The 22,890-nt window shown below is 40.9% G+C and overlaps 1 protein-coding gene across 1 annotated transcript; it reads left to right on the top strand.

Annotated features, from left to right (window-relative positions):
- The first annotated feature begins 9,337 nt into the window (after positions 1–9,337).
- On the top strand, positions 9,338–20,400 carry wdr36 (WD repeat domain 36). Its single transcript, XM_058383926.1, has 23 exons — positions 9,338–9,641; positions 10,034–10,061; positions 10,339–10,439; positions 10,913–11,030; positions 11,584–11,716; positions 12,180–12,234; positions 12,327–12,459; positions 12,960–13,135; positions 13,387–13,507; positions 13,610–13,675; positions 14,100–14,183; positions 15,201–15,355; positions 15,447–15,561; positions 15,644–15,809; positions 15,895–16,003; positions 16,135–16,214; positions 16,573–16,680; positions 17,545–17,642; positions 17,738–17,880; positions 17,961–18,077; positions 18,765–18,846; positions 18,962–19,149; positions 20,153–20,400. Exons 1-23 carry the CDS (start codon positions 9,486–9,488, stop codon positions 20,300–20,302), a joined length of 2,682 nt encoding a protein of 893 aa, XP_058239909.1. The 5' UTR covers positions 9,338–9,485; the 3' UTR covers positions 20,303–20,400.
- Positions 20,401–22,890: the final 2,490 nt, after the last annotated feature.

The following is a 22,890-nucleotide window of genomic DNA, read 5'->3' as shown; positions in this document are numbered from 1 at the left end:
GTCATGGATCAAACCAAGAGCTTCGGTTAATGTTCACATCAGAATGTGTACACGTGTGCACTCTGACTCACTGGTCAATGGGCTGGTTTGAGTGTTTCAGAAACTGCTGTTCAGTTGGGATTTGCAGTTGGAAGAGGCATTTGTGTGGGTGGAAACTCCATGCTGATGAGAGAGGGTTCGAGCTGACAGGAAGGATAGAGGAACTTGTTAAATAATCACTCTTTACAGCCGAGGTGAGCAGAAAAGCAGCTCGGAATGCAGAACGCTTGACGTCTAACCTGGAGGTTGATGGGCTACAACACGTGCCAGGTTCTCATCCTGACAGACGTGAACCGAGCTTAGGGTTCATCAAAACAGGAGAGTTGAAGATCGGATCGAGTCGAGGTTTGTCTAATCTTTAGCAGATGAGCATGTTCCTTTGCTAGGATCAGATTCTTGTTCTTGGCTGATAGAATTGGGCTTCTGCTACCGTAGGGCATCTAACTTCGAGAGGTTCGAGATGCTTTTCTGCTCAGCACAGATAAAAAAGAGTGGATATTTTGGTTACTGCTGCCTTTGTGCCAGCTAAAACTGGTCTTAAAAAACTTTTCCCCCCATTCTGATCTTAGATATGTCGCTTATAATCTGTATCGGCGTGATGCAGTGTTTACATGAATGGGCAGGGGTTTCACAAGTTTGTATTTTATGAATCATTTAAAAAACTATGATAATGTAACCTGGGCTACTGTTAGGCACCGAGCCATAATTAGCAAATAAGTAGCAAAAGGGGAAAATAGACAAACTTTTAATGGCAATCGTTTTAATATTTGGAGGATTATTAAATTAACATTAAAACACAACACAGGTTTAACACAAAATATTTTATGGCATTCGTTGTGTTGTCTTTTTACTATTTGTACCCCAAACCTGGATGGATAGCATCGGTTTAACGCTTAATGAAAATTAAAAGTCAACACAATCACAAAATGTCACTGATGCTAGGCTTATCAGACCCGGAACCTTTTTAGTGTAACCTGCCATATCAACACCTCTCGTTAATGCAGAGGGAGCTGTAGAGTTTATTGTATTAAAAAATATGTCACAATATAGTGACAGGAAGTTCGGATCATTTTACTGACTCGGATCTTTGAATCTCGTTCAGCAAAATCTTGTTCGAGTCATTTCGTTCATTTCAGCAGAATATAATCACAATGTTACGTGTTAATAGCCAATTACCTCGACACAACTACTGACGAAAACGTCGATCACATTTAGAATAAAACAAAACAACCAAAACGAGACTGACAAGAACAAGATGTTCATTAAACATGTCTTTTGATAATTTTATGGTAATTCCTAAATATTATACAACATTACATGAGTATTATTGACTATAAGATTCCGATCCTGGAAGTGATCACGTGATGAACAAATGAACGACTCGGGCCCAAAGACTCGGGAGACGAACTAATCATTTCAGTTTCCGGGACAGACTGCATAGCCGAAGCCCATGAGGCTATCACGTGTTGACCGAAGGACTCAGGAGATGAACTAATCATGTTTCCCCACATAGAATCTATAGGATGATGCGCGTGAGTGGTCAATACTAAATAAACGAATCGTTCTCTGAGATGAGTCGTATCAAGGATTCGTTCAAAATGAACGAATCGTTCATGACTGCCGCATCACTAATCCAAACACAAACACTGATACCACTGATCGGTTGTATCGATAATTTTGGAAATAACTGATTTTTGAAGCATGTCCTTGTGTATTTTCCGGTTATTTGGGAGCTGATTTTGAACTTGAACATTAGGACTGACATTTCCTCCGAAAAGAAAGTAAATGAGTCATATGAAAAGTTGTTTGTTTGTCATTTTGCTCAATAACAATGAGGCTGAGAATCAGACATTGACAGGCCAAGCACTAATTAGTCATGAACAAACATACTAGACATGAATGACTGAAATAATGCTGTAATATACTCAGGTAAATAAAAACAGTATTGGACAGTGGCTGAGTAAAAGTGAAGTATGCTACTGAGTAGGAAGAATAGGTAGTAAGAAACAGGTAGAATAAATAGTAACTAGTCAACCTGAATAGTTAGTGGCGTTTGTCACCGAGATTAATAACGCAAATCGTAAGGCGTTTCTCTCTTTATAAAACACGTGCATTAAGATGGGACATGGATTATTCTGTTCTTTATTGTCCACCATCTCAACTAACTAGCATACCCGGGGTTTAATTTTACAGTCCTTCCAGACCGGGTAATGATCTGACCCAAGGTTTTTAAGGGAATGGGGAGGTTCAGCTGGAACGTCACTCTTTGCAATGCTAACGTCCTGCTCAGCTGTCCCACACTGTCCCTTTTGTTCCTTTGGTTGAGAAGAGTCAATGTTTGATAGTGTGGACGGCTCTCGATCCACCAGTCGGATGTGGCGCCGATTCCTCCTGGGTGTGTCACCTCGTTCTGTCTCCAGCATGAAGGAGCGTGGTGTAGCTTCCTGACACAAGACAGTTGCAGTGGTTGTCCATGCCCATCCATTTCCCCAATCGATCTTTGGTCACCGATAGTAAGGGGTGGAAGAGGTTTGGAGGAGTACCTGCAATTGTAGTATTTTTCATAGCACTGCTTTACTTTTGCATGGTTTGTTTTAATAGTTTGCAGGTTAAGCCACATTGGCCACAGGTTCTCTTTCAGTACCGGGAGTGTCGTGCTGATTTCTCGACCCATCAGCAGCCTGGCTGGACTCTCCCTAGTTGATTCTGCTGGTGTTGAACGGTAACTTAGAAGTGCCTGGTGGGGGTCATCCTGCTTCAAGATCCATTCAGCAGTCTTTATGCATGGCTTGCTCGGCCATGGGGAATTGAAGTGACAAGTTGGAAATCGTACTCTGTCACAAAACATCTAAACTGTTCGACTGAGAACTGAGGTCCGTTTTGAAGTCCTCTGGTTATCCAAAAAGTGTGAAGATGCTTTTCAGTTTCTGTGTGACTGTTTCTGAGTTTGTCTTTGGCAGTAGAAACAAGTCAGTCACGATTAAGTAATGACGACCTTTGTGCTCACACAGGTCAATGGCGAGCTTCTGTCAAGGTAAATCAGGTAATGGCGTATTGAGCAGCGGTTGTCCTATGAATATTGCAGTGTTTGCATGAGAACACAAGCTTTTTTTTCACGTTGCTGGTGATGCTAGGCCACCACACAGCACCTCTAAAACGTTGTACGCGCTTAGTAAGGCCTTGGTGGCCCTGGTAAATCTTCTGGAGCATATCTTCTTTTATACTTTCAGGGATCACGGTCTGTAGCAGTCTATTAGCTTTACTGAGTGAGCCACGCTCTCTAAAGTACACGCTCACTTGCACTGCTACACTCTTTAAATGTTCTGGCCAGCCATTGCAGATATACCCGAGGATGTACTGGAGTTCGCCATCCGTTTCAGTATTGTCTCTGATCTGTTCAGTGATCGGCTTTCTCACCCTCAGGTCATCCTCCACTGAATCCATGTATGCTTTAATCTTTGCATCTAGGTCACCTGGTGGAACGTCTGCCATAGGCTGGCTAGACAGGGCATCCGCGACTGCCGGGTGTTTTCCAGGGACGTATTCTGCAATTTCACTAACCTGATGAGCAAGCGCTGACAACGTATGAGTGTGGTGTCGAGGTCTTTTGAATTGATAAGGGTTACTAATGGCTTGTGGTCTGTAAGCAGCTTGTATTTCCCAAGGCCACACAGGTACTGGTAGAAACTGGGTGTATCTCTTTTCGGCGTCTGTCAGCATGCGCAAGCAGAATGCCACAGGTTTTATCCTTCTTCCATGGTTCTGCATAAGAACTCCTCCGAGCTCATAACTGCTGCCATCTACACTAATAACTGTTGGTTTCCCAGGGTCAAAATTAACTGCTTGACTTCTGTGAATCCTTGTCTTTGCGATGGCCCCCAACACCAGTCACGCTCAGACCTGAGTAGTTCATTGAAGGGCCGCAACACAGTGGAGAGGTTCGGTAAATAACACCCCAGCAGCCTTCTCAACTCACTGATGTTTTGGGGTGGATCCATAGCTGTCATAACTTTGACCCTCTCTGGGCTTGGAGCAGCGCCATCCTTGGTCACTACCTGTCCATGGACGTTCAGTTCTGGCTGACTAAATCCAAAAGTTATCCCTATTATACCTCAGACCAGAGGCCTACATGGTCTCCATAACCCTCCTAAGTCTTTCAAGTGTTTCCTGTGTTTCTCTGAAAACTAAAATATCTTCCATGCACACAACTGTCCCTTAATGTTCATGCAACAGCTCTGACATTTTCCATTGAAAAATTTCAGGTACTGATGTGATACCCAAAGGTAGCCATTTAAAACAGTATCTACATAGCGGCGTGATAAAGGTGGTCAGGTATGTGCTATTTTCCTCTAGAGAGATTTGCCAGAATCCACTTTCAGCATCTAAACTGGAGAACACTGTACTCTTGGCTAGCTTGGGGAGTATATATTCCAAGGTAGGTAAGTCTTTTCAAGTCCACACAGATTCTTATTATTCCATTTTTCTTTAGTACCGGAACCATTGGTGCGCACCATTCGGTTGGGTCAGTTACTTTCTCTATTATGCCCATTGGTTTCATCCTTTTCAGCTCCTCTTTTACTTTAGGGCGTAGGGGAATGGGAACCTGTGGAGTATGGTTGTGCACCGTCTTTCGAGGTGATCTTCATTAGATTTCCTTTTAGTGTGCCCACACCACTAAACATACTGAATCCATCACTGCACCTAATTAAGCCTAGTTTGGTTACCACAGTTTGGCTAAGGAGGTTTTCTCCATTGGTTTTGTCTACTGTGATACGAAAGCAGCAATTTCGTAGCTGGCTGTTGATATGGACTCCCCCGTTGTGGCTATGATGCCATCTGGACTTTGAAGAGTGTTTTACACTGCACTGAGTTTAGGCTTGTTCTGTTATGTTTCATAGGTAGCTTCGGACATCACTGAAGTGTCAGGGCGATTTTGAATGAGACTGGCGTATGTGCTAAGGTTAGAGTGTTGCGCCACAGTGGCTCATCCTCTGCTAACAATGCACCGGGGCTTTGTTTCCGCTCAAGTGATCCTAAGAACATGTATTCGTCCTCATCATCGTCAGTTATCTCCTGTACTGCTGGTTTTGAGTGAAACACTGCTGCAAAGTGTCCGACTTTATTACACTTCATGCATTTTTTTCACTTTTGTGTTCTTTCTTTCTAACCGATTTTACGTTATGCACGTGCTCTACGCTTTTTGCCCCTTCTGTGTTCTGAGATTTTATTCATTCACAATGTCTGGCCATTTCAATAGCCACGCGCAACATTAGGTCACTTTTCATCTACGGTTTTTGATAACTGCTTATCACGAATTCCAGTCACTATGTGGTCACACATCTGTTCTTCTTTCTGTGCACCAAAAATTACGATATTCAGCTAGCTCGTACAGCTGCCTGATGAATGCTTCCACACTTTTCGCCGGGATGTTGAACTATTGAATGGAACTTCAATGGAATGGAGCACGTTTATAAATAACGTTGCATATAGAGATGAAATGCTCATCAAATTTGGCCAATACCAATTTGGCCATTAGCCTCTGCTCCCTTAGGCATTTAGCTGCACTACTACATCCTCCTCTATAAGCAGTGATGCAGCTCGATACCCAGCAAATCCCTGCTTCCAGTCTGACTTGGAAAAGTGGAACTGCTCAGGCGGGGTGAGCTTTGCCATGGGAACAATTCGCATCCGAAATTCCGACGACTACTCAGACACCATGCGGCGTTTGTCGCCAAGATTAATAACGCAAATCGACAGACACTTCACTTAAAAACAACGATCAACTCTTTATTAAATACGTGCAGACCTCATCTCAAAGCCAAAAGTGGAAGTGTTGTAAGCAGCACAGTAAATGCAGTCCTTATTGACACCGTGGGCCTTTCTCAAGCAACAAGATTGAGAATTCTCCTGTAAGGCCAGGAGTTTCTTTCCAGTAAAGAGCTCGATCAAGTTAATCAGATAATGGAGGAGCCTCCAATACTCATACAAAGGAAATGTCAAGTGTTTAAATTTGGAACCGCAATAAACCTCAGAGAGGATATAGTCAGCATCATCGCAATATGATGGTGCGAGATTGCAGGTTTTTCACTGGGGAGATTCCACTGAAAATTTACAGAAAACAGAAACTTGTCGCTGTATGGAAGATGCTTTGTTCATTTGTTTCAATAAGGAACGGAACACCTGGAATATGATGCTATAGGAAAATAAACAATGGTGCGTTAATGTCTTGCACCATCCCCATGTTCATTATTTTCCTAGAACTCGATGTCCTGATATGTTTTATTTCTCTTGTGCCACAGCAATTTTCTGTTTCTTTCTTTTATTAATTAAATGACATCAGACTTTGTAATCCATTCTCAGTATCATGTACATGAAAAAATTAGGACATAATCAGTTCTAAATAACTGTCGTTCACTCCCCAAACTCTAAGAGTTTTAAGAATGCAGCTCGTCATTTGAGTATCAAAACCACAGTCCTCCATCCTCCATTGTTTAATGAAGAAAAATGTAAAAAATGCAGTTTGTCATGTTCGTATCAAATCACAAAGTCCTGTAAACCGATCATTCCACGTACACCGATCAACCATAACATTATGACCAGGTGAAGTGAATAACACTGATTATCTCCTCATCATGGCACCTGTTAGTGGGTGGGATATATTAGGCAGCAAGTCAACATCTTGTCCTCAAAGTTGATGTGTTAGAAGCAGGAAAAATGGACAAGCGTAAGGATTTGATGAGCAAGGGCCAAATTGTGATGGCTAGACCACTGGATCAGAGCATCACCAAAACTGCAGCTCTTGTCGGGTGTTCCCGGTCTGTAGTGGTCAGTTACTATCAAAAGTACCCTTTAAGTCCTGTAGGTAACCTGTAAGTCTCCCACCTTGCAACTTAACAGGAATTAAAGGATCATAATGGTGCCAGATGCCACAGGGATCTAGTGGAGTCCATGCTTTGAAGGGTCAGGGCTGTTTTGGCAGCAAAAGGGTGACCAACACATTATTAGGCAGGTGGTTACACTGTGATATGTATGTATTAGACCTAGTGAATATACTGGTATAAATTAAATGAACTGAATCAACATCCTCTGACCAATCAGAACTGAGCGCTATGGTGTTTTAATACATTTGGAAAAGCCTTTATACATACACACAAGTAGTGTATGTATTATTTTTTTATCTATAAATAACAGCGTCTTAACAGTAAAACCCAGGGCAAGATAAAAAGACGTGGTCAGTCCTCTGACATTTTTGTGCAAGAGTATATTGAGTAGAGATAAGACACAAGTCTCTTTCATGTGGTGAAACCTGTAGTGACTTAACCATTAGATAATTTTCTTTTCTTGACGCCTGCTGTTTTACTCCTACAATAAAATTTGGAGTCCATCTCTAATCGAATGGTTTTCTGAATTATGTAAAACACCTATAGGTTCCCGGGGTTTTTTTTTTTTTTAAGCTTTTGAGTCATCAATATAATACGCCTGTTATGTGTAGTCATTTCTCTGGTCCCACAAAAAAGGGAAAGAAGAAAAAAAAAAAACACACACACACATGATAAATCAACCTGATAATCTTGAAGCACTTAATACGAAGTGGGTTCGAAGTATAAAAGATCTTCCAGCGCTCATCTTGACTCAAGATGAAGAGATGCTCAAGATGCAGAAGAGCAGGCTTGCTGGTAAGAGATCCTCTGAAGCCTTGGTCAGATTTGTGTTTTGGTGCTTGGAGCTGAACTGAACTGAATTTTGCAAATGTGTTTTCTTCCCTCCACAGTGGTTTGCCTCATTGTCGTATTTCTGGCTGGAAAGTCAGTCGGGAGCAAGCAGGATAATACCTGTCTCAAGCAGGTGCAAGACATTGCACGCAATTTAATCAAACCTTATGTGAATGTGAGTTTTCAGAATATTTCGGGTTGCTATGAAATGAGATTGACGTGTGAATGCTTTCTACAACCGTTTTGGTCCAAGTTAGACTATTAAATTGATTTCTAAATAATTCCCTGAGAATGGATGATGATGATGATGATGATGATGATGATGATGATGATGATGATGATGATGATGATGATGATGATGATGATTTTTTACTTTTTCCTTTCCAGTTCATAATGGACAAACTGTAATAAAATGTTAACACTGTTGACCGCCTCTGTATGTACAGCTCTAATCATGTATCTATACTATCGATTAACCAGTATTATTGTTTTAATTTTCTTTTAGAATCTCTCGATGAATTGTTATAACCTGACTGAAAAAGAGGTAAGTCCATTAGGCGTTTTAACGTATTCTGTTCAGACCTTGAAGGTGAACTTATTTTTATTGTTTATTTTAACATTAATCGTAGCATTATATTGATGTCTGAAAGTCTATGCACTTATGAACTAAATTTCTTTTCCTTTTTTTGTGTTTCAGACCCAGTTTGTGTCTCCAAATCAGTCTATGTGCATTTTCAAATGGGGGAATGTGAATTACATGTATTCTCAGCAAACCGATGATCAAATGAAATTGATACAGATATCAAAATTCCTGAATACCACTATAGTAAGTCTAATCCATTTGTTCTTTTGTCTTGTGCGTAAGTTGGTGGTTTAATGACGAGTGCTAAAGTGTTTTATTTATTTATTTATTTATTTATTTTCATTTCACTCTGAAGGTTAATTACAAATGTACTACAAGGGGACAGAAACTATCGACTACCTGCAAAGGAAGTACGACCTGTTTGGTCAGGTTTCTGAAATGCTGGTGTGGATTTCTAGAATCATCACTCGATTGATGACACGCGATCTGCCCGGTTTTTACTGCAAATCATTTGGACCAGTCTTTTCACTCAGCTTGCTCTTATGACCTTGGCTTTATCAAGGCTTCATGAAATGGCTTTATGAGGCTTTGGTCAGTATCTGATGGCTGTGTTGATGCAGTGAAAACACTAATTAGGAAGTACTAATTGAGACATTATTTATTCATTTTTTTTTAAATATTTTATGCCATAAACATGTATGCCTTTTAGCTCTTCTGATTAAGAACTGTAAAGGTTTTTTGTTTGTTTGTTTGTTTTTCCTACAGATTTCTTTCATTGTTTATTTTTATTTGTAATTGATTTCAGTGATTCTGTGGAATTGTTATTTTATTTTTAAGAATAATAAACCTACATACATGTATAAAATACGTTTTAGCTCTTCTTTTTTCTGTATTTAATTCTTTATATAACGGGGGGGGTGGACTTTTTGGATAATTATCCTTTGATAATGCTCAGTAGGAACTGACTTTTAGTGGAACTGAAGCGCAACCCGGAACATTTTTAGTGCAACGCTTCATATGAACGCAGGCAGTAAAAGAAAGCGGTGGAGCTTTCGGGGGGTGTTTTGTTTTGTTTTTTTTAGACATGTTTTAATTAAAACGCTCTGTGGATACTGAAGAAAAGAAACCAGGGTTAGATATAGACATAGAAAATGTCCTCGGTTGGGAAAAAGGGGAGCGCGATATTCTCTGGATTTCGAGCACTCGGGCTTTATTCCAACCATCTTCCGCACGTGGTCCGTTTCCACAAGAAACACCGGGAGTTTTACGTGGTGACAGCAGTGGGTCAGTGTTTCCACACTTACAATGTAAGTCAACGAAATATCAGCATTGAAACGTTGTTTGTGTTTAAATAACAGTCAAAATAGCTAAGAATGTATGTAGCATTGCGGTGGGACGCAAGGTTAAATGATACTTGGTTTGTTTTCAATATTATCCACGCGCTCGCCAAAACCCACATGATACCGGGCACCGAATACGGGTGTGAAGTAAACAGACCGGGAGATTAGATGATGCTCAGAGCTGTGAGGAGATGATCAAGGGGGCTAATACTTTTGCAAGGCTCTAGTTTTCACTCAGCTGTTGTAATGAAGTAATTAACAAAGTTTAAAGTAGATGGAAATGCTTCTGGCGTCATGTAAACTGAAATCTGTTGTTGTTTTGTTTACGACTCTGATCCTGTTCTTTACCCTTTCTGCAGGTGAAGAAGCTTGGAATTGTGGCTGTCAGTAAGTAATAAACAAACATTTTTATTACCCATGTTGCGTTAAGTTGTTTGGGGATGTGGTAGCTAAGTGGTTAAGGTGCTACTGAATCAGAAGGTTGTGAGTTTCAGTCCCAGGTCCACCAAGCTGTCACTGCTGGGCCCTCTGAGCAAGGTCCTTAACCCTCAATCGCTCAGCTGTATAAAAAAAATGGATAAGGGCGTCTGCCAAATGCCGTGTTTTATGTTTGTTTGTCTGTAATTAATTAGAAAATTTTTTGTTCTCTGTTTTTGTTGTCCAGGTAATGCGCTTCCTGAAGACATCGCCTGTCTCGCTGCTGACCGAATGCTCGTCTACGCCGGACATGGCAAAGTCATTTCAGCTTTTGCAAAGAACACCGAGGTAATGTTCTTACTAAGTCACCAACCAATTAAAACGCAGCCAATCGCATGTCAGTGATACAGTTACATGACGAGTGCTTCGGTTACTGTTCTTATTAAGCATCAGAATGAGGCGGTCAGTTCTTTAGAGTTTTATACAGGATGGTATGAACAACAAAAAAACATCATTGAGCAGCAGTTCTGTGGGCAGGAGCACCTTATTGGTTACAATGATCAGAGGAGACAGGTCAGAGTTGACAGGAAGGGATAGAGTAACCACTCTTTACAGCTGTGGTGAGCAGAAAAGCATCTCACCATGCCCAACCTTCAGGTAAATGGGTCACTCCTGCCACTTGGGGGGAAAAACATGTCTTTATTTTCAGAAAGTTACTCGCAATGTTCTGTGTAAGAAATAATGCATTCAATGTGATTGTAAAGATTTTGACTGCATTCCTCATCACAACCCCAGTACCGGTCTGTTTAACTCTGTTCCAGGTTGTTCACACTTACGAAGGCCACCAAGCCGACGTCCACCTACTGCTTCCGTTCGGAGACCATTTGATATCCGTGGACAAGGACAATGCCGTCATTATCTGGGACGTGGAGTCAGAAGGTCTTTACGAAAACCTTTCACACTTGAAATACTTCCCCTGGGTGCTTAAATTCCCCAGATTAACAGAATCCTTGGTTAGCTTTTATGACATTTCACATCGCTCATACTTTACCCGAGGTTACCAGTGAATCCTGGCTCTTAATAATCTGACGTTTCACACTGTACATTCCTAAACCCTGACTTAACCTTCTTTGAACCATGACTGGATAAACACAGTGTGTAGCTCATTTCTTATCTCATGCTTTCATATCAGTGATGCAAAAATGCCACATAAATCCTCCTTGGTTGTTTTAAGCCTCCTGAGATGTACACAAGGCAAGAAAATTCAGGATTATTTTTCCCCCTTAAAGGAAGTGTTGCACATTTCCTCCTCACTACAGGTGCATTGTTTAGTGTTTAGTGATCTTAATCTGGGACTAAGCGCAGTGTAAAAAGCCGTATAGATTATTTGTGTCACTTTAATGAAATTTGAAAACGCGTGAATTTCACCGAGCCACAGATGTCACTGTGCCGATTTCTTTAAACACTCATCTATGATGTTTTCCCCCCCCAGATGTATACTTGCAGATTTCATTTGACAGATCCACTTTTGAGGTTGGGGCAGTTATGCACCCGAGCACCTACCTGAATAAAATCCTGTTCGGAAGCAGTCAGGGGAGCCTTCAGTTATGGAACGTCAAATCGAAGTATGTTGTTGTTTTAATTTTTATCCCCCTTCTTCTTATTCAACCCTTTAATCCTTTAACGTATTGGTCATCGTGAAGCAGATTCTGCTTAGAAGTGGCTGAGTATCAGGAATTAAACACACTGAGGTGGACCTTCAGAGGACATTTGTTTTAACGCCTCAGAATCGATTCTTTTCATTCATCTGATGTTCAGCTTTATTTTATTTCTGTTGAAATACGAACAGAATATTCAAATAGAGATAATTCTATCTCTATTTTTATCGTGGCTATTTTTATTCTAGCATTTTTAATACTTGTGACAGTTTGAGTCTAAATCATTCAGTAACTGCAGCTTCTTGGTGTTTAAGTGGTTAAAAGAAGCAACGTGGATGTATACAGAGTGTGAGATTATTCTATACAGATGTTGCGTGTGTCAATTTCAACACAGCTGTTTTATTTTGTGGGGGGTTTTTTTTCTCCTCAGCAAACTTTTGTTCACTTTTCCTGGCTGGGGCTCGGCAGTGACTGTCCTGCAGCAGGTCAGTGCCGGTTCTCTCATTTTTCAAATCTCTTCATTTCGACCTCTTTATGGATTATTATGTAATTCTTTATTATTATGTTTTCCTTCTAGACTCCAGCCGTGGATGTGGTTGGTGTGGGCTTGGCTTCGGGACAGATCGTCATCCACAACATCAAATTTAACGAGACTCTGATGAAGTTTCAGCAAGATTGGGGTCCAATCACCGCCTTATCCTTTCGAACAGGTCATTTTGCCATTTGCATTTTCTCCGAAGTAAAAGCAATCAAGAGATTTACAATGAATCCCGAGCCTGATGTTGAATATTTTCTTATAAGAGAGATCTATTAAAAAGTAATTTTATTCTGTTTGTAGTTACTGTTAATGTTAAGGAATGTCTGCAAAACTAGTTTGTTCCTGTTATCACTTCCTCTCTCTCTTGAAATTAATAAGATGAATATAATATAGTTAGTCAAATTACCCAGAAGCTGAAGACTTTCTCCTAATCAGAAGAGATATAGCATCACCTCTAGCACTGATACTGGAGACTCCTTCCTTAAATTTCCCCCCAAAAAAACCTTCAAAGATTACACACTGGAAATGTCCAGATGAATTACCTGTTGCTATAGAAACAAGAATATATTTAAACAAGCACATTTGCCTTGACCAATCAGAACTGAGAATTCGAGATGTGTCCGATGTGTTAGTGTTACGGTATTTTATTCCACATATCTTTCGTCCATGTAGATGGACATTCAGTGATGGCTGCAGGAAGCCCTGTTGGACACATCGGATTATGGGATTTGGAAGACAAGAAGCTGATCGGTCAGATGAGAGACACGCACACCACGGCGATAGCTGGTCTCACCTTCCTGCACGGTGAACCGCTTCTCCTGACGAACGGAGCTGATAACGCCATCCGGGTCAGTCTCTCTAGCACTTTTTCCTCATTCCTGATGACCAGATAGATAGATAGATAGATAGATAAGTAGATAGAAAGATAGATAGATAGATATTTTATTCATCCCAACGGGAAATTTACAATAGTAAATTGGTAATTACAATTAGTAATGACCGCCCCCACCCAATCATTTATACCACTCGATCTGATGTTAATAAAATCCTGATGCTTCCAGTTTATTCAGTCATCCCTGATGTTTCCGTTGCTCTGTAGGTTTGGATTTTTGACGTAGCAGGAGGCGAAGGACGTCTGTTGAGATTTCGGATGGGTCACAGCGCCCCGCCCACCATGATCAAACACTACGACCAGAGTGGGCAAAACATCCTCAGCGCCAGTATGATCTTTTTGACAGCTATTTGTTTGATTATTTACTCAGCAAAAAAAAAAAAAATGCTGATAGTAGCACGATCTTTGTTTGTGTTTGTTGTCTTTCCAGGCCAAGACCGCTCACTGCAGTCTTTTTCCACTGTTCATGAAAGGTTCAACAAGAGTCTGGGACATGGTAAGACTCTTGGTCCTCAGCTGTACTGCCATATTATTTCAATTATTTAATACTAAGAGAATTTTATAGAATTGTAGATTTTGACCAGAGTGCCCCTTTAAATACTACACCGACCAGGCATTAATATCATGAGAGGGAAAAAACAGAGGTTGGTGCAAGAACCTTTTCTAAGTGCTATGGATTGGACCAGAAATTCCTCAAAGTTAAACAGAACTATAAATGGCCTGTGATTAATAGAATTATAGAATTATTTATATATATATATAAATATAATATAATATAATTCTCTAGAGGCTATATTAATTATATATGTGTATGTATGTATGTATGTATGTATATATACAGATTTTATATCCGACCGAGGAATTTGAGAGCATTTACTACATTTAGAATTTACTGCATTTTTATTTTCTTTTAAATCCAGGCTCTTTTACCAAGAAGAAAGCCAAAAAGAAGGGGGTGACGTACGACACGGCGAAACTTCCACCCATCACCGCTTTCGCATCAGGTGTGTATATTAATACCGTGATCGTATCTAACTAATATTTCTTTAATTCTTTTTCCCTTGTATCTCACACAAGCGTAGCGTCATTTTATTTTTTTGTAGCTGAGAAGTGTAGCTGAGAAGTCGTCTGGCTTATCGTTGTGGTTAAGATTGTAGTAGATTACCATGTTACTGTAAATGCCTGATTCTCATCTCACAAGTTATTAGAAAGCACATTCATTAAAGCTCTGCGAACTTTTGGGAAGTGCGTAAACTTTCAGTAAGCAAGCAAGATGATGGAATTTTCTGGGACTTGACGTTGCTAAGAATGTACTTTGTGCAATTGTAGATGTTTGACTGATTTAATGTGGCTGTTACTTATTTGTACAGTTTTGTGTTTTAAAAACATCATTACAAAACATCCATTAGCTAGAATTTATAGCATCAGTGCTTGTCTAACCCGACATTAGCTAGAAAACAGGCTAATATAGCCAGCTAATGTTATTAAATCAGCTGTCAATGTTAGCGGCCAGTTAGCAAATGGGTTTTTGTCAATTCTATGGATTTGAAGCTTCATTTAATAAGAGTCAGTCATGGATAGCTATAGCACTAACTACATTGTCATGATGATGAATTTTTGAACTTTTTCCATTGATTTGTTTATGGCTTTGCTGAAACACGTTGCTGTGTGCCGTAAGCTGACCTGATCAGAGGCCAGTACTGGGTCATTTACCAGTGCTTTAGCAGTACTGTTAGGAGGCTTAATGAATCGAGATGGAAGTCAAATCCTGATAAACTAATAAACTGCAAGGAAAAAAATGTTAAATAGGAAGTCTTCAGTAGTCAGCCATTGAGGATGTGAAATTGTTTGTAAACAAAACGGGCATACTATGTGGTATTGACTCTAAAACTCTGCAGCGAGAAGGTTTTATGAAGGCTTACGAATGTGTTAGTAACATTCTTTTAAATCCTAAATGTACTATTTAGTTATGTCCAAGATATATTATCACATATTGTCTGTGTGTGTGTGCGTGTGTACAGAAACGGCACGTCAGGGTGACTGGGACGGCATCGTGGCTTGCCACCAGGGTTTTGTCCTGACCACAACTTGGAATTATCGGAAAGGCTCTATGGGGGCTCACAGGCTGGAACCGGAACGTTTCAACAAGAACCGCGCTCTCAACGTTCATGCCACGGTGTGTGTGTGTGTGTGTGTGTGTGTGTGTGTGTTGTGTTCAATTGTTCAGTGTAAAGTATGACTTGAATTTGAACATCTTGCCTCTACAGGCTGTAGACATCACTTCCTGTGGGAACTTTGCTGTGATTGCCCTGTCTTCGGGACACATAGATGTCTATAACATGCAGTCGGGTCTCCACAGAGGACAGTACGGACAAGACCGAGGTCAGCTGATTTGTGACGTCACGTCCTGACACACAGATTACCCCTACAGACAGCTCACGTGTTATGTATGATGTATTTGCAGCACATTCGGGGCCGGTTCGTGGCGTCTCGGTGGACGCACTGAACCAGCTGATGGTCAGCGCCGGTGCCGACGGTCTGCTGAAGGTGTGGAAGTTCAAATCGAAAGAGCTCTTGAACACACACAGCCTGCAAGCGTCACCTTCTTCCACACTCTTACACAGAGACAGGTGAGAGAGCGGCCGGTGTGCGAGGCTGTCAGAGAAGGATTTCTTTCATTAAAAAAATCTGTGTATTAATGACGATTGTTCTCAGTGGGATGCTGGCGGTTGCTGTCGACGACTTCACGATCAGTATCTTCGACATGGAGATGAAGCGGGTTGTACGTCACTTCTCTGGCCAGCGTGGGCAGATTAATGATATGGTGAGGGATTTTTTCTTCCGCAAAAGGTCATGGTATTTCTGCACTTGTCGAGTTGGTAAATGTTTTTTTGTTTTTTTTTTGTACAAATCGTAATCATTGTCCACTTTTTTTTTTCTCCGTTACCTGTACAGACTTTTAGCCCAGATGGAAGGTGGTTGATAACGGCCTCTATGGACTGTACCATCAGGACGTGGGACCTTCCATCTGGCAGGTAATCCAAGGCGATGGTGTTTTCACATGCTTCGTCCTGGCAGACCCTGATGACTCCAGAGCGTGCTCCTCTGAGGGAGGGGAAGACCAGGCTCTTACTCGGTTTCGCTTTCTAAATGATTTACTCTGCCTGATTTTGTACGATGACCTTTTTGTCAAGTCATCCAGCTCACTGCCTAATGAACAGAGCCCAGTGAAATCGCCTCTACAGACACGGTTTATCTCCTTCAGCTGCCTATAGTGATAGTTTATCATTTATGCCTGCGGCCTTGTGGTTAGCACATTTCCCCCTAGCTTTCTCTCTCGCTCGCTGTCGTCTCACGCTCACGCTCACTCTCACTCTCACTCTCTGTGTGCAGTTTGGTCGACTGTTTCCTGGTAGACACGGCGGCCGTGAGCATCAGTTTCTCTCCTACGGGGAACGTCCTCGCCTCTGCCCATGTAGACAGTCTGGGTATTTATCTGTGGTAAGAAATCTTAAGTGTATAGCTTCAACACTGATTTCCTTTTCAACGTTTTGTAATTTTTCCTGTTCTTCTTTTTTTTTTTTCCCTCCTTGTCTATATTTCCTTTATTAAATCAAGCATGTATTTCTTTGACATGGAAAATTTTGCAACCGAATTTTTCCTGTTTTTGAAAATCCCCTTTTTCTAGCCGATTTTTTTTTTTTTTTTTTTTTCCCTACGATTATCACAGTTTTAGTTTTAACATTTATCTGTACATCCCTGACATGAAACAAATCCTAAATTCTAAACCCAGTATGGCAGCAGCATCTGGTGTAATCTGTGTAGGCTGGGTTTGTCTGACTCAGCAGGATCAATCTTGTGTCATGGTTTGTCTGATTCTGACTCAGTAAGAATTCTGTGTACATAGATGAACTCACCAGGCACTGGTGAGAAAGTAATGAGAAACCCTGCCACAAGGAAAGGGTAGCTGAGTGGTTATAGCGTTGGACCTACTGATCAGAAGGTCGTGAGTTCGAATCCCACCGCTGGGCCCATGAGCTTGGTTCTTACGTTGTATAAATGAGAGAGGTGTAAGTTGCTCTGGGTAATAAAGTCTGCCAAATGCCAAGGGTTAGGAAAAAAGGATGAAAAGTGTGACTTACTTCACCGAGGCATATTCAATCTCTGCGTCTCCAACATGATCATAGTAGCTGCTGTTGTTTCTGTTCAGTAGCTAAACGAAACGAGCTATAAAATAAACATTCAAGGGCCCAGCATGGATACCTGAGGATCACCTTAACTCATTGCTACACATCGATCGTCTCTTACAACATTAAGATTTCTCTCTCTAAATGATATCTAAACCTTAGCAACTTTGCATCCCAGGTCCAACACCACCTTGTGTAGCTTGGTGTCATTGCGCCCTCTACCTGCAGACTATGAACCCACGGTGGTCATGCTGCCCGGCACCTGCCCAAGCAAAGGTGAGAGTTTCTTCTGTCTTCGCACATCAGCTGACAGAAAATCCCACATTATAATTACACATGCTGAGATCTAAACCCGTGGCTTACATGCACAGATGACGAAGAAGAGGTCTCGGAGCCCGAGAGCTCGGAAATGGACGAGTACGTGTCCCCTGCGCAGCTGGACGAACAGCTGGTCACTCTCTCTTTGTTGCCGGATTCACGCTGGAAGAATCTTCTCAATTTGGACATTATTAAGGTGTGTGTGCATGGTTGTGTAATGTGTGGAATTCTTTCTTTTTGTTGTTGTCCCGTTTAACACACGCTTGTTTCCGACAGAAAAGAAACAAGCCGAAAGAACCACCTAAAGTGCCCAAAGCAGCCCCTTTTTTCATCCCCACGGTTCCTGGACTCGTCCCTCAGTTCGCCCTTCCTGATAAATCATCGGAAGAACAGGTGAACACATGCACTCTTACTTTCCAAATCAGTTTTCGTGCCCCTAAATTGAAACATTCTGTAGGAAGATGTTGGTGTTTGTGTCTATTATATAAAAATTCACTACACCATATCATACGAGATGAAGGCACACCATTGTGTGCTCTTTCCCACGGATCACGTGACCTCTACTCCCACTGGTAGTCGTTGCACCGAGTCGCTCCATATTTGTGAGAAGTTCAACTTCCCTCTACCTTGTCACGCCATTAGACATCTAGTCACCAATGTTCGCGGTCATGTTTTGTCTCAGGAGACAACGATTTAACCTTTTAGAGAAGGAGACGCCAGTGTCAGCACTTTTAACAGTCGTCAGTGTAGGTTTTCCTCCATGGGAAAGTCTTCATAAGCGTTTTTCAGTTTCTTGATCGTTTCTTCTTTGGTCTTATCAATTTTAACAGAGGAAAAAGTAGAGGCTGATTAAGGAGAATTTATATACATGGTATAACATTAAATGTAACTGGATAAAATATCTGAAGTTTCATTCATTTATAATCATTCTGGTGTGATACACTTTGCTGTTATAGGAAAGTAATCAAATTCCCACCACATCCCACTGTTGATTATTTTCCTATAACAGTATACACTGAAGTGTTGTATTCCTTTCTCATCACTAATCACATGCTCACTGATCATCTTTCTCTTTTATAGTCCAAGGTGTTCAACTTTGGAGTTCTGGCCCAAAAGTCTAACTTCTACCTCCAGCTTGAAGAAGCGCTAGACAGCAATCTCTGTAAGGCCAATAAATTCTGTCATGATTCTGCCTGAATACTGCAGATATGCTTCCGAAGTCTCTGTAAGTCTTGCTAATGCCATATTTATTATTTTTTTTCCATTTATTGTTTCAGATGAGGCAGCGGTGAGGCACCTGAAGGAGTTGGGTCCTTCTGCTGTTGACACGGAGCTACGAAGCTTGGCACCGGATATGGGTGGAAATGTTTGTGTGATGCAGAGCTTCCTCAGGATGATCAGCAGCATGCTGAAGCAGAAGCAAGACTTTGACCTGGCGCAGGCCTATCTAGCCCTCTTCCTGAAGGTGTGTGGTTTTAGTTATTTGTCTACAAAACAATCCAGACCTGCTTAAATCTCCTGACTATGTAATAACACTTACTTACAGTGTAGTGATCCCTCTCCTTCAATCTTTAATACAAAACCAATATCAGATACAGGTGATTTTTTTTTTTTTACTTAGCCAGCAGATGGCAGCAGAGTTTAATTAAACGTAACACTTCTGATCTTCTAATACAGTATATTACCAAAAGTTTTGAGATGTCTTCCCTTACACGCACATGAATGTAATATGGAGTTGGCCTGACTTTTGCAGCTATAACAGCTTCAACTCTTCTGGGAAGGCTTTCTACAAGGTTTAGGAGTGTGTTTATGGGAATTTTTGACCATTCCTCTAGAAGCACATTTGTGAGGTCAGGCACTGATGTTGGACGAGAAGGCCTGGCTCACAGTCTCCACTCTAATTCATCCCGAAAATGTTTTATCAGGTTGAGGTCAGGAGTCTGTGAAGTTCCTCCACACCAAACTCACTCATCCATGTCTTTGTGGACCTTGCTTTGTGCACTGTTGCGCAGTCATGTTGGAACAGGAAGGGGTCATCCCCAAACCGTTCCCACAAAGTTGGGAGCATGAAATTGTCCAAAATGTAAATGGACTCCACTAGGTCCCTGAAGGTGTGCTGTGTATCTGGCACCAAGATGTTAGCAGCAGATCCTTACTTACAGGACTTAAAGGATACTTTTGATAGATACTGACCGCTGCAGTTTTGGAGATGCTCTGATCCAGTGGTCTAGCCATCACAATTTGGACCTTGCTTAAATCCTTACACTTGTCCATTTTTCCTGCTTCTAACACATCAACTTTGAGGACAAAATGTTGACTTGCTGCCTAATATATCCCACCCACTAACAGGTGCCATGATGAGGAGATCATCAGTCTTATTCACTTCTCAAAATGTTATGCCTGATCGGTGTATATAATCTCTGTATGTCGTCACTTACTTCCTGTTTTTACTTTATTTACTCTTTTAGCTTCACCTGAGGTTAATTGCAGAGCAGCCTGTCCTAATGCAGGAGACGGAGAACGTGCTCGAACTGTTAGAAAGGACGTGGACCTCCATACAGACTCTCCTCAACCAGAACATGTGTCTTCTGTCCTACATCAAGAGCGCGCTGCTGTAGACACCGGCTTCCTCCACTGCCTTCAAATAGAAAAATTATTATTTTTAATGTGATGATATAACTTGCAATTGTTGAATTGTATGAATACAAATGCTAAAATACATTGTGTAAAAAAAAAAAAAACCCGTGTTGGTGGTTTCTAAAGAAGTGTGTGAGGAAACGGAAGTAGAAAGCACTCATTAGCACCTCCATGTTTAGCGAGCTATTAGTTCGATTAGCTAATGCTACCTCTCCAGATGTAGCTCTCTGGCTTAAGTCATTTCTCTAGAAAGCTAGTTTATATTTTAACAAGGATACTAGAAAGCTAGCAAATGTTTGTTTAATTCATACTGTGGCTAATTAACATCAGGCTAGCTTGTGTAATCTAGCTATCATTCAACCGCTTTCAAGCTAGTTAAAAGAGGAGAGTCCCCAGGGTTCATGATGCATGATGATCACATCCCCAGCTCTATATAGCACATAATGGGAACCTGAAAACCATCGTTCCCAGCTCTGTATTCTCTTAATATGATGACGGTTATTGTGGAAACTCGTTAAAGAAGTTTTATTCCCTGCAGGTACTGCTGTATTGTGCTCAATATAATACACCTAGACTTACACCGAGGGAACTAAACAAATAGTTGGAAGTCATAGCTTCCTGTTTAGGCTACATTCTAGCATTTCAATTCTTTAGTATAGAAATTTATATTCCATTCTGGCTAAAGAATGGAATTGTAAGTTAAAAGGTAATCAAATAATATGGTTCTGGAAAAGTGAGTGATTACATAAAAACTTTGGGGAACATAGGACCCAGGGAATATACAGTATGTTGTCAAAAGTCTTGGGGCCTCTGCCTTTACATGCACGTGAATGTAATATGGTCTTGGCCCACCCCTTTGCTTCAATTCTTCTGGGAAGGTTTAGGAGTGTGTTTATGGGAATTTTTGACCATTCCTCTAGAATTTGTGAGGTCAGGCACTGATGCTGGACGAGAAGGTCTGGCTCACAGTCTCCACGCTAATTCATCCCAAAGGTGTTCTATCAGGTTGAGGTCGGGACTCTGTGAAGTTCGTCCACACCAAACTCTCTCATCCATGTCTTTATGGACCTTGCTTTGTGCACTGGTGCGCAGTCATGTTGGAACAGGAAGGGGTCATCCCCAAACTGTTCCCTACAAAGTTGGAAGCATGAAATTATCCAAAATGTCTTGGTATACTGAAGCATTAAGAGTTCCTTTCACTGGTACTAAGGGGCCGAGCCCAACCCCTGAAAAACAACACCTGAATTCAACGATTTGGAGGGGTGTCCCAAAACTTTTGGCAATATAGTGTAGGAATGACCCTCTATAGAGACTATATTTTATAAACCAGTAGCCAATTATAGTTGCAAGCTAATAGGCTAACTACTAGGCTATGTTGGGTTAGTAGCATGTTAGGCTAACATGCTGCATAAACTAGTATTAGCCAATAATGTCTGCGAGCTAACATTAAGCTAATTTCTATTGTGGAAAAACTGCAGCAAATGGCACAAGCAAGCTAGTGAGCTAATGTTTTAATTGTTCACATTAGTTATCAAGCAGGCTAACTAAGACTGGAATAGCTATTTGGATGTTTTGCATGAACAAGTAGCCAAGGTTGCCTGAAAGCTAGCAAATATTTGGCTGTATATTGTATTGTCTTATTTAAAAGCAGTGCAGGTTTGCTAACAACAGTTAGCCCTGACACTCTCAGGCCGATCTAGAGGTTGTGAATAGCAGAGAATCATTCAAAATGGGTGCAAATTGCTTCTTGCCTTTCTATTTTTTTCTTTTACTTGCGTTCCTCATGAAAATGAACATTTCGACAGATTAGCATCTTAAATAGCACACAGTTAATTTGCCCACATCCTTGATAATGACTGGAAAGTTTCTATTCCCCTCAAGCAGCTCAAACAATCCCAGTGGATTAAAAAAATGCCCTCTTTCCCAATATTTCCCTATCACTTTTCAATCTAATATCTCTCCATTATATCTGCTGCATGTGTGATTATTATAAACAAGTCTTTCAACACATTTACCACAACTGAGAAATAAACACAAACCCCATTTTAGTCCCAAATCCCTTCTAATGGACATCTAAGGGCAGTTGTTGAATTCTGTCATACATTTCATATGCACTAAATTCAAAACTGTGTATGCTGACAGTGAAAATGTTTCTCAGAGATAAGAAAAATTAAATATCTTCTTTCAGTTGTTTTTCCAACATTAGCAATTCTGATGATTTGCATATTCATGCGCCACCAGAGCCACGAAACTACATCAGTAAGGCATAACATAAACACGTCTATTTATAAAGGCTTAAACAGGTTAAAAGTGACGTGTTCATAAAGTGAGATTTTCACTTGTTTTCCCAGAAATGTTAACTCTTGTTTTGTCTTGTTAAAAACACTGAAGTATTCCTTGTAAGGAAACCTAATCAGGCACAACATTATGACCACCTGCCTAATATTGTGTTGGTCCTCCTTCTGCTGCCAAAATAGCCCTGACCCATCATGCATTGTGTATTCTGACACCTTTCTACCATTAACTTCTTCAGCAATTTGAGCAACAGTCTGTTGGATCGGATCACACG

Source organism: Hemibagrus wyckioides, linkage group LG28 (genome assembly GCF_019097595.1).
Source record: "Hemibagrus wyckioides isolate EC202008001 linkage group LG28, SWU_Hwy_1.0, whole genome shotgun sequence".
NCBI classification, from domain to species: domain Eukaryota; kingdom Metazoa; phylum Chordata; class Actinopteri; order Siluriformes; family Bagridae; genus Hemibagrus; species Hemibagrus wyckioides.
This window is presented reverse-complemented; position numbering and strand designations above follow the sequence as displayed.

Bases quoted from the DNA above. Each gene is read 5' to 3' on its own strand.
- wdr36 (XM_058383926.1), top strand. From the start codon at position 9,486: ATGTCCTCGGTTGGGAAAAAGGGGAGCGCGATATTCTCTGGATTTCGA. The intron at 12,235-12,326 runs GTCAGTGCCGGT...TTTTCCTTCTAG, and splicing joins CAGTGACTGTCCTGCAGCAG to ACTCCAGCCGTGGATGTGGT. The intron at 13,508-13,609 runs GTATGATCTTTT...TTGTCTTTCCAG, and splicing joins GCAAAACATCCTCAGCGCCA to GCCAAGACCGCTCACTGCAG.